The 12,500-nt window shown below is 45.3% G+C and overlaps 1 protein-coding gene across 7 annotated transcripts in view; it reads left to right on the top strand.

Annotated features, from left to right (window-relative positions):
* Positions 1-12,500, top strand: part of LOC125037055 (flocculation protein FLO11-like) — a 166,361-nt gene that overhangs the window by 82,417 nt on the left and 71,444 nt on the right. For 5 of the 7 annotated variants that reach the window (XM_047630029.1, XM_047630026.1, XM_047630028.1 and 2 more), the window contains exon 2: positions 11,029-11,205. In XM_047630029.1, coding sequence (XP_047485985.1) covers positions 11,051-11,205 — 155 coding nt within the window. In that variant the 5' untranslated portion in view covers positions 11,029-11,050. Of the gene's footprint in view, positions 1-1,639; positions 1,683-6,939; positions 7,111-11,028; positions 11,206-12,500 lie in introns of those variants that run through there. The other 2 variants (XM_047630031.1, XM_047630027.1) reach the window with 2 other exon arrangements.

Raw genomic sequence — 12,500 nt, 5'->3', positions numbered from 1 at the left:
GAAAAGTTATCTTGTGGCTTCGGGTTCGGCTGAAAAGTCTTTGTATAGGAGTTTGGGGAAGATAAGGCTTGTATAGAAGGACTAAAGGATGGGGGGGGGGGGGGAGACACGGAGGGAAGAAGCGTTAGGAGGGTTAAAGGAAAGGGGTGGAGAGAAGGGCGAGAGAGGGGCGGGGGTGAGGGTTAAAGAAAATGGGAAGAGGGAAGTATCAGGAGGATTAGGGATAAGGGGTTTTAATACGGGTGACTGAAATCAATATGCTTCGACACGCGTTGCGGGTTGCCGTGCCACTCGGCGATGGACCCACACCATGCCGCTGGAAGGGGGGGGGGGCGGGGAGAGGGGGAGGGGGGAGGGGAGCGGGGAGGGAAAAGGGAGGGTTGTGGGAGGGGGAATAGGAGAGGGAGGGGGAAGGAGGAGGGAGGTGGTAGGAGGGAGGGGGAAGGAGAAGGGAGGAGGGAGGGGGAAGGAGAAGGGAGGGGGAAGGAGAAGGGAAGGGGAAGGAGGAGGGAGGATGGAAGGGGAGGGGAGAAGGGGAAGGGGTGGGGACGTGGGGAGAGGAGAAGGGGAGGGTTAGTGGGAAGGGGAATAAAGGACAGTGTAGAGGAGGGGAGGGGGATAGGGTGAAGTACAGAGAGGAGTACCATAGGGGAGGGGTGATAGGGGGGGTAGAGGGAGGGGGTAGACTGGAGGAGGCGTTGGAGGGGCACCGACTGAAGGGTACTGAAGGGGTTTCGGAGAGCAAAAGATGGACATACTTGGGTTAATTGATATTGGTAATTATATTAATGATTGAATAATGGGGAGTATGATAATGGTTACAGTGGTAATAATGCATGTTAAGGATTATTATCTTGATAGTATTAGTCCCAATATAGATGATAATAACACGCATAACACTAACAATAGTAATAACATTAACAGCGGTTATAAGAATAAGAATAATGATAATAACAAAGGTACAGGTTGGAAATAGTAATAAGAAAGCACATATATACAGAAAGCAGCGACAGCGATAGACATAAAGAATCCCCACTTAACTACCCCCCCCCCCCTCCATCCAAGCACTAGAAAAATCATGAAAGTCACTGGTAATGTAGGCGTGTGGCGCATGGCCCTCGCGCACCTGACGACCCGGCCATTAAAGGGTGAACGAGGCAGGAACAGTGCCAATGAGGGTGCCCATCGAGCCCGTGATTGCTCCTGATCGCTTGCAACCATTCATGACAGCTACGTCCGGCCACGGGTGTAGGCGTGGGCGGGGTAAGAGATGGGTGCGCGTGTTGGTGGATTGGGGGTGGGTGTGGGTAGGTGAGTGGGTAGGGTGGGTGGACGGGTGAGTGGGTGAGTGTTTTAGGTGGGGGATTGAGTGGGTGGGAAGGTAAATGTGTGAGAGGGTGGATGAATGGGTGAGTAAGTAGGTGGATGGTTAAGTGGGCGAGAGAGCGAGCGGATAGACGAGTGGTTGGTGAGTGGGTGAGCTCGTGGGTGGGCGCGTGGGCCCTCCGATAGCGCAGCAGTTCCACCTCGCCAGAAACTCGCCACAGCGCTCCGATTCGGCGCAAAGAGCGCCCGTGCTCCCTCCGCCGCCGCCGCCGCCACGCCCGCGCCCGCACGCGGTCGTTCGTTGCATTAAGGTTATTGGCCTAATTGGGGAACGAGAGCAAGAACCAAATCGTTGCGTGAGTATTTGATGTTTGCTGCTGACTGACCCTTTCTTGCTGTTGCTGTTCTTTCGTTCTGGTTTTCATTGTTTATTTATTTCTCTTTATTTGTCGTTGTTGATGTCATGCTACCCACATGGACCTTTTTGTGCCACGTTAGCACGCATTGGCCTCCTGCTGGGCCCCGAGTTCCTGTTTATGACATGCAAAGGACATGCGGTCTCACGTCGCGAGGGGTTCTCTGTGGGGGGTGGGGGGTGGGGGGAGACCTTGAACCGGGGGGGACTCCTTCGACGTCGAGGAAAAGGGTATTTTGGGCGGGAACAGTTTTTTTTCTCTCGGCCTCCCTCCCTCCCTCCCTCCCTCCCTCCCTCCCTCCCTCCCTCCCTCCCTCCCTCCTTCCCTCCCTCCCTCCTTCCCTCCCTCCCTCCCTCCCTACCTCCCTCCCTCCCTACCTCCCTACCTTCTCTCTCTCTCTCTCTCTCTCTCTCTCTCTCTCTCTCTCTCTCTCTCTCTCTCTCTCTCTCTCTCTCTCTCTCTCTCTCTCTCTCTCACTATCTCTCTCTCTCTCTCTCTCTCTCTCTCTCTCTCTCTCTCTCTCTCTCTCTCTCTCTCTCTCTCTCTCTCTCTCTCTCTCTCTCATTCACTCACTCAGTCCTCCCCAATCTACTGTCCCTCTTCATTCTCGTTCTGTCCCTCTTCTGTAACATCAGCATTCAATATAGTGAGTGACACTTCGTAGATTTCCCGACGGGTAATAATCGTGTGTAGTTGGATATTTATGAATGGTAAAAAAAAAATTATATATTATTTACGTAAGAGGGTATTCGTAGTGGATAGTATTTGGTTTGTGGGTTTGCAAGCGAGGGAAGTCGGATAAGAGATGTCATATTTTATTCTTTGAAGTGAGTATGCGCATGCGTCCGGTATGTAGCGTTTAAGTCTTTTTATCTCTGAGGTCGGCATGTTTTGTAAATATTCTACCTATGAAGTGGGTATGTTTATGTGTTTGATATGTTGCGTATATTTCATGGCTACCTCTGAATTGATCATGTACATGTGCACGATATGTTGCGTATACAGTGTGCGTCCTTGTCATAGATGCTAATTCGTGTAGGTACGCTGCCACACGCATGACCTTGTGAGTGCATAAGTACCCGGCCACCTCACTGCCTGGCGTGGCTGTGATGTAACCCTGACCTCCACTCTGTCATCATTACAGGCATCAGTCAAAGGAGGCCACGGCGATAATGTGTGTTCATGCCAGGCTCAGGTGCTCAGCGATTTTGATGTGGCACTTCCTGCGAGCGTGCCAAAGCTGTCAGGTGTCAGAGGATCGCGCTGCGTTATCTTTAAGGTGGCACGAGAAGGAAAATACGTGTTGTCGAAGCTAGGACAATGATTGCTAGGTTGTGGCTGTTGACGGAGAGAATTAAGCATACTTATGCAACTATGCTTGGCATGTTATGTGCTTGTAAGATGTCTCCTGCATGTAGAAGTCAATTCGTCTTCCGGAAATTATCAATGCTCCTTTAAAAAGATATCAATGCTTCTTTAAAAAAATATCCTATCCTTTAAAAAAAAGTATCAATGCTTATGACCAAATATATGAACGTTTCTCTTAATAAATGCGAAATCTTTTCCAAAATAAGAAACTTTTTCCAAGTTCTGTATATATGTGATCGTGGTCCATGCACATGGGAGCGTTCCCTGGCTGCAGGAGGTTCAACCCGCGGGCCAATGTTTTTGAGTGTGAGTTACTTGATTCATGTCACAACAACGAACCCGATGGCGACAGCAAACAAGTTATTATCCTCCTCGACTCGTAATTTCTTTATATTATCCGAGATGCGAGTTAAGCGTCATGTTGAAGCCCCACGGCCTCGCAGCCATGCGGGCGAGAGGGTTTTACTGGGGATGCTTCATTTACTAAGAAGAAACGATGAGAAGAAACAACGATTGATAGCTTCGCGAAATCCTTCTGAATACGAGTCGATAACATCATTTGCGACGTCCTTTGAATAAACACCGAGTCCAGACGAACAAAGAATAAACAAAGAGATATAATAGATAAGAAAGAAAGGAAGCCAAAGAACACGCGCGAAATGGGACCGCGAAATGTGACAGGAGGCGCCGCGTCGTCTGCGCCGCCAAGCCTGCCCTAATTCGCGCGCGTCTGACGGCTATCGTTGTGCATGCGTTTTTATCACTTTACTCGTCGTCGCGGCCGTGCGCTCTCCCCGCGGCGTTGTTTGTGCGTCCGAGCTGTCCCTATGAAGACGTCCCCCTCCTTGGCGAAGGCGGGGCGCTCGTTCGGGCCTCGTATTATTGTATCAGACTCCATCAGCGGCCCTCAAGCTGGAGGCGAGAGGGAAGAAAAAGGCTCGGGACACTCTGGGACGCGACTTGGTCTTTCTGGTTAAAGAAAGGGGATAGGGAGGTGGTGCTGGGGGGTGGGGACTGGAGAGGGATGGGGCAGGGTTGAAGAGGTAGAAATGAGGGGATTCCGCTCAAAAGAGAAGAGGAAGGTGCTATTGAGGGTAGAAGTGAATCGTGGGTGGGTGGAAATAAGTAGAAATGGCGGTACCCTGAGAGAGAGCGAGAGCGAGAGAAGAAAAAGAAAGAGAGAGAGAGAGAAGAAAAAGAAAGAGAGAAAGATTTTGATTTAATAAATTTATTACGTCCAGTGGACGACAAACAATTTTACAAAGATAGAGATAGATAAAGGTAAAGATAAAGAGAGAGAGAAAGAGAAAAAGAGAGAGAAAGAGAAAAAGAGAGAGAAAGAGAAAAAGAGAGAGAAAGAGAAAAAGAGAGAGAGAAAGAGAAAAAGAGAGAGAGAAAGAGAAAAAGAGAGAAAGAAAGAGAAAAAGAGAGAGAAAGATAAACGTTTTTCATTGAGCTAAAGGGAAGAAGGAAATGGCGTAAGGCTTGAGTAGGTGAAAATGAATCGAAATGAGGGGGAGAGAGAACTAAAAGGTAGAAACAAGGGGAAAGGGCTTTCTGTCCGCCCTCTGACGGCTCGATTCGTCTCCCCGTACAGTGTCGCGGTCAATTCCTACGAGCCCTTTTACGATCTTGAGTGTCCATCTTACTTCTTCGTGGGCGTCTTTATTTCATTGGCAGGTATTAAGCGCAAGTGTGTTGTTTATGTAAGGACGCTTTGAAGGCGCCCGTGGCCTCCTTTTGCCGTCGGAGAAGATGACGGCGAAGGTAAGAGGGAAGCAGGCAGGCAGGCAGGCAGGCAGGCAGGCAGGCAGGCAGGCAGGCAGGCAGGCAGGCAGGCAGGCAGGCAGGCAGGCAGGCAGGCAGGCAGGCAGGCAGGCAGGCAGTCAGGCAGGCAGGCAGGCAGGCAGGCAGGCGAGAAGGTAGGTTGGCTGGATGGCAGATAGATAGATAGATGGATATATAGATAAACAGATACAGATAGACGTGAGGGCAGAAAGAGACAGACAGAGACAGACATGACAAGAGAGAGGGCCAGGGACGGACAGACAGACAGACAGACTGAGAGCGGAGACGACCTAGAGATGGACGTGGGTGACCGCCAGCGTCCTCACTGGTCATCTTCCCGCTGTAAGAAAGAGTGCTGTCTTATCACGTGATGCGAGCGTAGAGACGGGAGGGCGCGAGGGTCAGCCAGGCCTACATCCTTGACCGTTCGTGTGGCAATGCGCTACCGCGAGTGACAGATTTAGGCCGAAGCGGATTCTACATTTTCTTTCCTGGGCGTTCGGCGTGCGCGTCGTTGCTTCTTGTCTTGGCATCAATTGCGAGATGATTTCGGCACGGGATATTTTCTGTCGAACCTCGCCTCGGTTTATTGTTTAATGAGCGGCCTGAAAGCGGGGGATTTGTTTATGACAGGTTTCGTATCGCGGCGAATTGCGGTGGCGGTTCAAACGCTCGCTGGGGACACCTTGCATCTGCCGGAGAGAAGTGGCCGGCCTGGGCCCCACAGGGTGCGGCGGAGGCTGCCGCTCATGTGGTGCTCGGGGGGGTGCCAGATGGTTCCTCGTGGACCAGCTGGCAGTGTAGTAGTGTAGTATTAAGCAGGTGTGAGGCAGTGCAAGTGCAGGGTGTGGCGGTGCCTGACAACAGCCCGCGACAGGGCTATGTACAGTGGTCGGCTGCCTTGTCAATTGGTGGTGGTGGGACACTTAACGTGGTGTCTGTGGCCGCCTCACTGCACGCTGCCCGTCCTCCGCGCCCTCGACGCCCACCGCCGCCTCCAGTGCACCCATGGGCGTCCAGGCGAGAGCAGTGTGGCACCAGACGCGACACGGAGAGGTCGAAGTCGGCGTGCCTGAGAGTGCCGTGGGAGTGCCCGCGTGTAGTTCAGGGAGAGCGCGCTGGTGATGAGGGCGACCGAGCCAGCCGTGTCCCGCAGCCGTGCCTCGAGGCCATCACCCGTCATCAAGCGCATGACATGACAAGCAACTGCAGCAAGAAACGTTGGGCGTGAGAACCTCCCAAGCAGAGCCACGTCGTGCTCGTCGGCGGCCGTGCACGCTGCCGTTTTTGCTTGCAAGGCCCGCTGCCTTTGCGAGCAAGAGCCCGTCCGGCGCGGTCTCTCTGGCGGCCACGGAGGCGGAAGCATACTTTCCACGGCCCTTGTAAACAGACCGTTGTCTCGTGCAGGTTCCTACTGATCATCTGTTGCTATAGTGAAGCCGTAAGAGTGTCATTGCCAGGGACAGGAAAAGGTCTTTTGAAGTCAATGTGGTGGCATCGTGACGGCGGAACTGTGAGTGACAGTGCCACTTGAATTAACCATCTCGAGCCGTCCGTATCACGACAGCATCTCAATACGACCTCGTCAGACGTAGCTTCCCGCAATGAAAATGTTGCTCCCTGTAACCTGTGTGCCAGATACATATCAGTGTGACATGCCTATGTTTCCCTAAATCGACAAGAAATTAGAACATTCCCGCAGTGGAGTAAGCGCGGCCGGACTGGAGGGTTTGCCCGCGAGCGTTACAGAGCGACGGGAACGCACGATACACAGCCAACCGTCTCATTTACCCATTTAGCCCCATTACCATTCGCACCCATGAGAGCTGTTGGGGCTGTGCACCAAGACGCCCTCCTCGCCCTCCTCCTGCTCCCCTCTGCTCCTTCGACAGGAACCTCCGCCAGAATCTGTTCTTCCTCTCCCGCCCTTGCCAGCGGCCCGAGTGCGCTCCTTCCTATACGAGGCCGCCGCACGCGACGCTCGGGCGTGGACCTGCCGCGTCGCTATGAAGTTGACGCCGAGTGACAATAAGAGACGTTTATGAAAGATTATAGGCCTAGAGAAGTGTTAGATTCTAACAGGGTCGAAACCGAGGCCCGGAAGCGCAGGGTCGCGGGAGGACGTGGGGGGCGGGTGTGAAAAACATGTAGGATTCAAGAGCGCTTCTTGTGCCGCACGACTGCCCGCAAACATGGATATCTGGACATATATGTGAGTGTGCTGGTTCTGCAGTTGGTTAATTTTATTTTCCTTTTTATTCGACAATGTTTATTATCTTACACTTGATTTATAATGAAATTTTGTTTATTTTTCCCCATACTAGCAGTTAAGAGTTGTCGTTTATACTGATACTATTTACAATGTAACTGTTCTTCTAAACAAGCACAAGTTTATGCTGTACTCTTCTGAGATACGCTAATGACATAATATCCATGCCACATAATACTGGCAGTAGCGTGCCATTTCCTTATGAATCCCCAAGGTTAGGCAGATGTAGAAGTATTTACATAGCTTGAGGAAGGAGTCTAGCCTGCTTGTTGTGTTTGGTCATTCGTCCTAAACAAGGTTGCGGAGTTAGAGATTGATTTTGAGGTCTGGCGGATGTCACGGGGCGATGGAGGCGTTGCGCTGATTCTTCGGATTGACAAGGGAAATGGATGTTGATGGAGGTGTTGATGGCGAGAGTCGACGCGGGGTGTCTATGCGGCGGTCGTGGTGCACTTGTTGCAGTGTTGCGAATGTTGAATGTTGTGGAAGGAATGGGATGTGCGTTAGCGAAGATTGTTTTTTTTTTATTCGGTATGTGTAGGTACGTTTTTACTCTAATGACTTCTTGTGCATTTCTTCTTCGTCTCGGGGAAAATGCAAAAGAAGATAGAAGGAAATGAAAAAAAGTCGGCTGTGAAAAAAAATAAAAATAAAAAAAATAAACAGTAATTTTCTCACTAACGGTAAGATCACTTTTTATTTACGCGACTTTGTCTAAATGGGCTTAACGCTAGTGTGAAAAATTACGTTTTTTGGTTCAAAGCCGACTCTTTTTTTCTTTCTTTGACAGACACAGAGAGGCAAAAAGAGAGACAGGCAGATAGACAGAGAGACAGACAGACAAAGAGAGAGAGACTGAGAGACAGACAGATAGACGAAGAGAGACAGACAGACAAAAAGAGAGACAGACAGACGAAGAGAGACAGACAGACACAGAGAGAATCACCGGAGCTCATTTCCCCCGGAGCGATCGCCAGGAGCCTCCCCTCCCTCCTATCCTCAGGGAGTCACGAGGCTGGAGGGCCGGGCTGGGGGGCGTCGCGCGCGGCGGGGGGGGGGGGGGGGCTCCTGGCTGCGGCCGTTTGCGGCTTAGTCGTTTTCTTCTTGTTCTTGTTCTTCTTATTGTTGTTGTTATTGTTATCATTGTTATTATTATCATTGTCATTAATACCGTCATCGTCATTGCTGTCGCCATCGTTATTGTCGTCATCCCCGTCATCATTATTAATGTCGTTATTACTAGTACTGTTATTGTTATTATTATTATTATTATTGTTATTGTTATTGTTATTGTTATTCTTACTCTCGCCTCCACCTCTCCCTCCTCCTCCTCCTCCTCCTCCTCCTCCTCCTCCTCCTCCTCCTCCTCCTCCTCCTCCTCCTCCTCCCTCCTCCTCCCCCTCCTCCTCCCTCCTCCTCCTCCTCCTCCTCCTCCTCCTCCTCCTCCTCCTCCTCCTCCTCCTCCTCCTCCTCCTCCTCCTCCCCCCCCCCCTCCCCCTCCCCCTCCCCCTCCCCCTCCCCCTCCTCCTCCTCCTCCTCCTCCTCCTCTTCTTCCTCCCTTCAGTTCCTATATATTTTCCTCTATCATCACTCTTGTAATCATCATTGTTATTAAGATTTACAAAGCATTAAACCATAAAGAAATTGCGTGCGTGAATTTTTTTTTTCTTTTTTTTTTCTTTTTTTTCCTTTTTTTCTTTGACACAATTTTTCTGCGTGGGAATCGCTCTCTCGTCCCTTCCTTTTCCTCTTTTTCTTCCTCCTTATTGTTATCATTAATGTAAATCATTGTGACACTGATAACAGCATTGCTATTATCGTTGTTTCACTGTTGTTGTTGTCATTGTTATTGTTATTTTTAATGTTATCATCATCATCATCATCATCATCATCATCATCATCATCATCATCATCATCATCATCATCATCATCATCATCATCATCATCATCATCACCATTATTATCATTATTATTATTATCATTATTTTTATCATTATGGTTATCATTATTATTATCATTATTACCATCATCATCATTATTATCATCATCATTATCATCATTATCATTATTATAATTATCATTATTATTACAATTATTATCATAATCATAATCATCATCAATATTAAAATTATCATAATCAACATCATCATTATGACTATCACTGTCACTGTCATTATTATTATTACACCTACACATATACTGTATATGTACGGTGTTATATGCATGTACATATGTGTGCGTGTGTGGTATATATGTATGTATATATATATATATATATATATATATATATATATGATATATGTATAAATAACATATGTATGTATATATACCTATATGTATGCATATATGTGTATATATACATATGTACACATTTATATACATGTATATACATACACGCACACACACGTGTGTGTGTGTGTGTGTGTGTGTGTGTGTGTGTGTGTGTGTGTGTGTGTGTGTGTGTGTGTGTGTGCGTGCGTGCGTGCGTGCATGCGTGCGTGTGCGTGCGTGCGTGCGTGCGTGCGTGCGTGTGTTCGTGCTTGTGTTTGTTTTTGTGTTTGTGTTTGTGTTTGTTTTTGTGTTTGTGTTTGTGTTTGTGTTTGTGTTTGTGTTTGTGTGTGTGTGAGAGTATTTATATATGTGTATATCGCTATTATCATTATTATCATTATTTTTACTACTACTGCTACTATTAATATGATATTACTGTCAGTTGTTATTATTACTCATTATATTACTATTACTATTCTCATTATTACTACTGTTATTAATGTGGTTATGGCTGTTCTTGTTACTGTTATTGTTGACAATGACGATGTCATTTTTCATTTCCATGGTTATCATGATTGGTATTATTTATTGTTGCTGTTATTGTTGTTATTATCATTTTATTATTGTTATTTTATTGTTATTATTTTATTATTATTATGGTATCATTATTATTTTATTATTAATATTTTTTCATTATAAATTAATTATCATTATCGTTTATGATAATAAACAGTAATGATGATAAATTAATAATGAAAAAAATAATTATTGTTGTTGTTGTTGTTGTTGCTTTTATTGTTGTTGTTGCTTTTATTGTTGTAGTTATTATTATTATTGTTGTTGTTGTTGTTTTTGTTTATAGTTAGTATTATTATTGTAGTTATTATTATTATTATTATAATAATTATTACTATTGTTATTGTTATTATTATTATTAATTATTATTATTATTATTATTATTATTATTATTATTATTATTATTACTATTATTATTATTATTATTGTTTGTCGGTGATGCTATTTTTATTATTATTATGATTGCCATCATCATCATCGTCTTCATTATTATTATCATCTTTATTATTATTATTATTACTATTGTTGTTGATGTTTTTGTTATTATTATTATTATTATTGTTATTATTATTATTTTTATTTTTATTATTATTATTATTATTATTATTATTATTGTTGTTGTTGTTGTTGTTGTTATTATTGTTATTGTTATTGTTATTATTATTATTATCATTATTATTATTATCATTATTATAATTATTTTGTTTTATTATTATTATTGTTATGATTATTATTATTATTATTATTATTATTATTATTATTATTATTATTACACCCACACATATACTGTATATAGACAGACATACAGGGCTATATATATATATATATATATATATATATATATATATATATATATATATATTTAATATATATATTATATATATATTATGTATATAATAGTATATTATATATTACGAATATATACATATAAATATATATGTATTTTTGTTCTCTCTTTCTCTCTTTCACTCCATATTTTTGGCCCTTTTTCCTAACTCGCCGTCTCTCCCTTAGGGTGTCGTGGGCCGACCGCATCATGGCGCCGCCCCCGCTGAGGCAGTTCGCCTCCACCTCGGCCATGTCTTCGCGTCACGTGACCGAGGACACGCCCCCTGACCTGCTCGAGGGCACCATGGACCTCACCGTCATCCTGCCCGCCGGCCACAGGGTCAACATGTCCGTGCACAGGAGGTAAGTCTGGGTTTTTTATTTTGGTTGCTTGGTTGAAAGGCATTGGGAGGTGATCGGTCAGTTGGGTGGGCAGGTGGGGTATGGTGGGCGGTGGGTGGGTTGGTGGGCGTTGGTTGATTGGTGGGCGTTGGTGGGTGGGTGCGAGAGGGGGTAGGTGGGTAGACAGGGGTGGATGGGCAGGTAGAGGGGGCGGTGTGGATGGATGGAGTGATTAAAATGGAGATTACTTGATCGACTGGCAGGTTGATCGATAGATAAATTGACTGATACATACACAAATAAGTAAGAGAGGTATCTATATAAAGACCTCAGAGGAAAAGTGTTTGAATTGTACTTTTAAAGTTTTCTTAATCCACAGGGAATTCTTTGCGCGTTTAAAAAAAAAGAAAAAAGACCAGTAGCTCAGTATTTCAGTTAATTTCTTTTTAATTCAGGAGAGATTATTTTGGTCATTCGGTTAAAGAACCACGGGGATAATATTTAGAGCATTTTAGTTGACTTTTGAAGTGCAGTTCCCTCTTTTGGGTACAATTCAAATTGCGTGCAAGTGACTGTTGTGCATAGTTGTTATTGATGTCGTTCTTTTTACATTATTATTAGACTGATAACGTTTAGAGAATGCTTAATTTTCAAGTATAATTAACTGATATATATATATATTTATATATTATAACTAATATTATTTTGATCGTTATAACAAAAATTTATAATATTCACTTATCAGACGAAGACGAAGGGAAAAAAAAATAACGGATGATCCATGAAAGAAAGGAAAAAAAAAAGTGATAATAACATGAAAAAAGGAAATAAATGCGAACCTAAAAATAATAAAAAAAAGGAATAACGGGTGGGTGGTTAGGACAAAAATGGTGGTGAGTATGATTACAACAGTATCAACAAGAAAAGAATGTGTTAGGGATTAAACACCTCGAAAAGAAGTGAAATATTAATGAAAGTGAAGAAAACTATGATGTGCCTCTACCCCCCCCCCCCCCTCCAATCTGTCTCTATCTCTCTCTCTCTCTCTCTTTCTCTCTCCCTCTCTTTCTCTCTCCCTCTCTTTCTCTCTCCCTCTCTTTCTCTATCTCTCTCTCTCTCTCTCTCTCTCTCTCTCTCTTCTTCCTCTCTTCCTCTCTCTCTCTCTTTCTCTCTCCCTCTCTTTCTCTCCCTCTCTCTCTCACTCCCTCTCTCTCTCTCACTCCCTCTCTCTCTCACTCCCTCTCTCTCTCACTCCCTCTCTCTCTCTTTCTCTCTCCCTTTCTCTCTCTCTCTCCCTCTCCCTCTCTCCCTCTCCC

Source organism: Penaeus chinensis, chromosome 22, assembly GCF_019202785.1.
Source record: "Penaeus chinensis breed Huanghai No. 1 chromosome 22, ASM1920278v2, whole genome shotgun sequence".
Lineage (NCBI taxonomy): Eukaryota > Metazoa > Arthropoda > Malacostraca > Decapoda > Penaeidae > Penaeus > Penaeus chinensis.
Note: the sequence above shows the minus strand (reverse complement) of the source record. Positions and strands in the feature narration are given on the sequence as shown.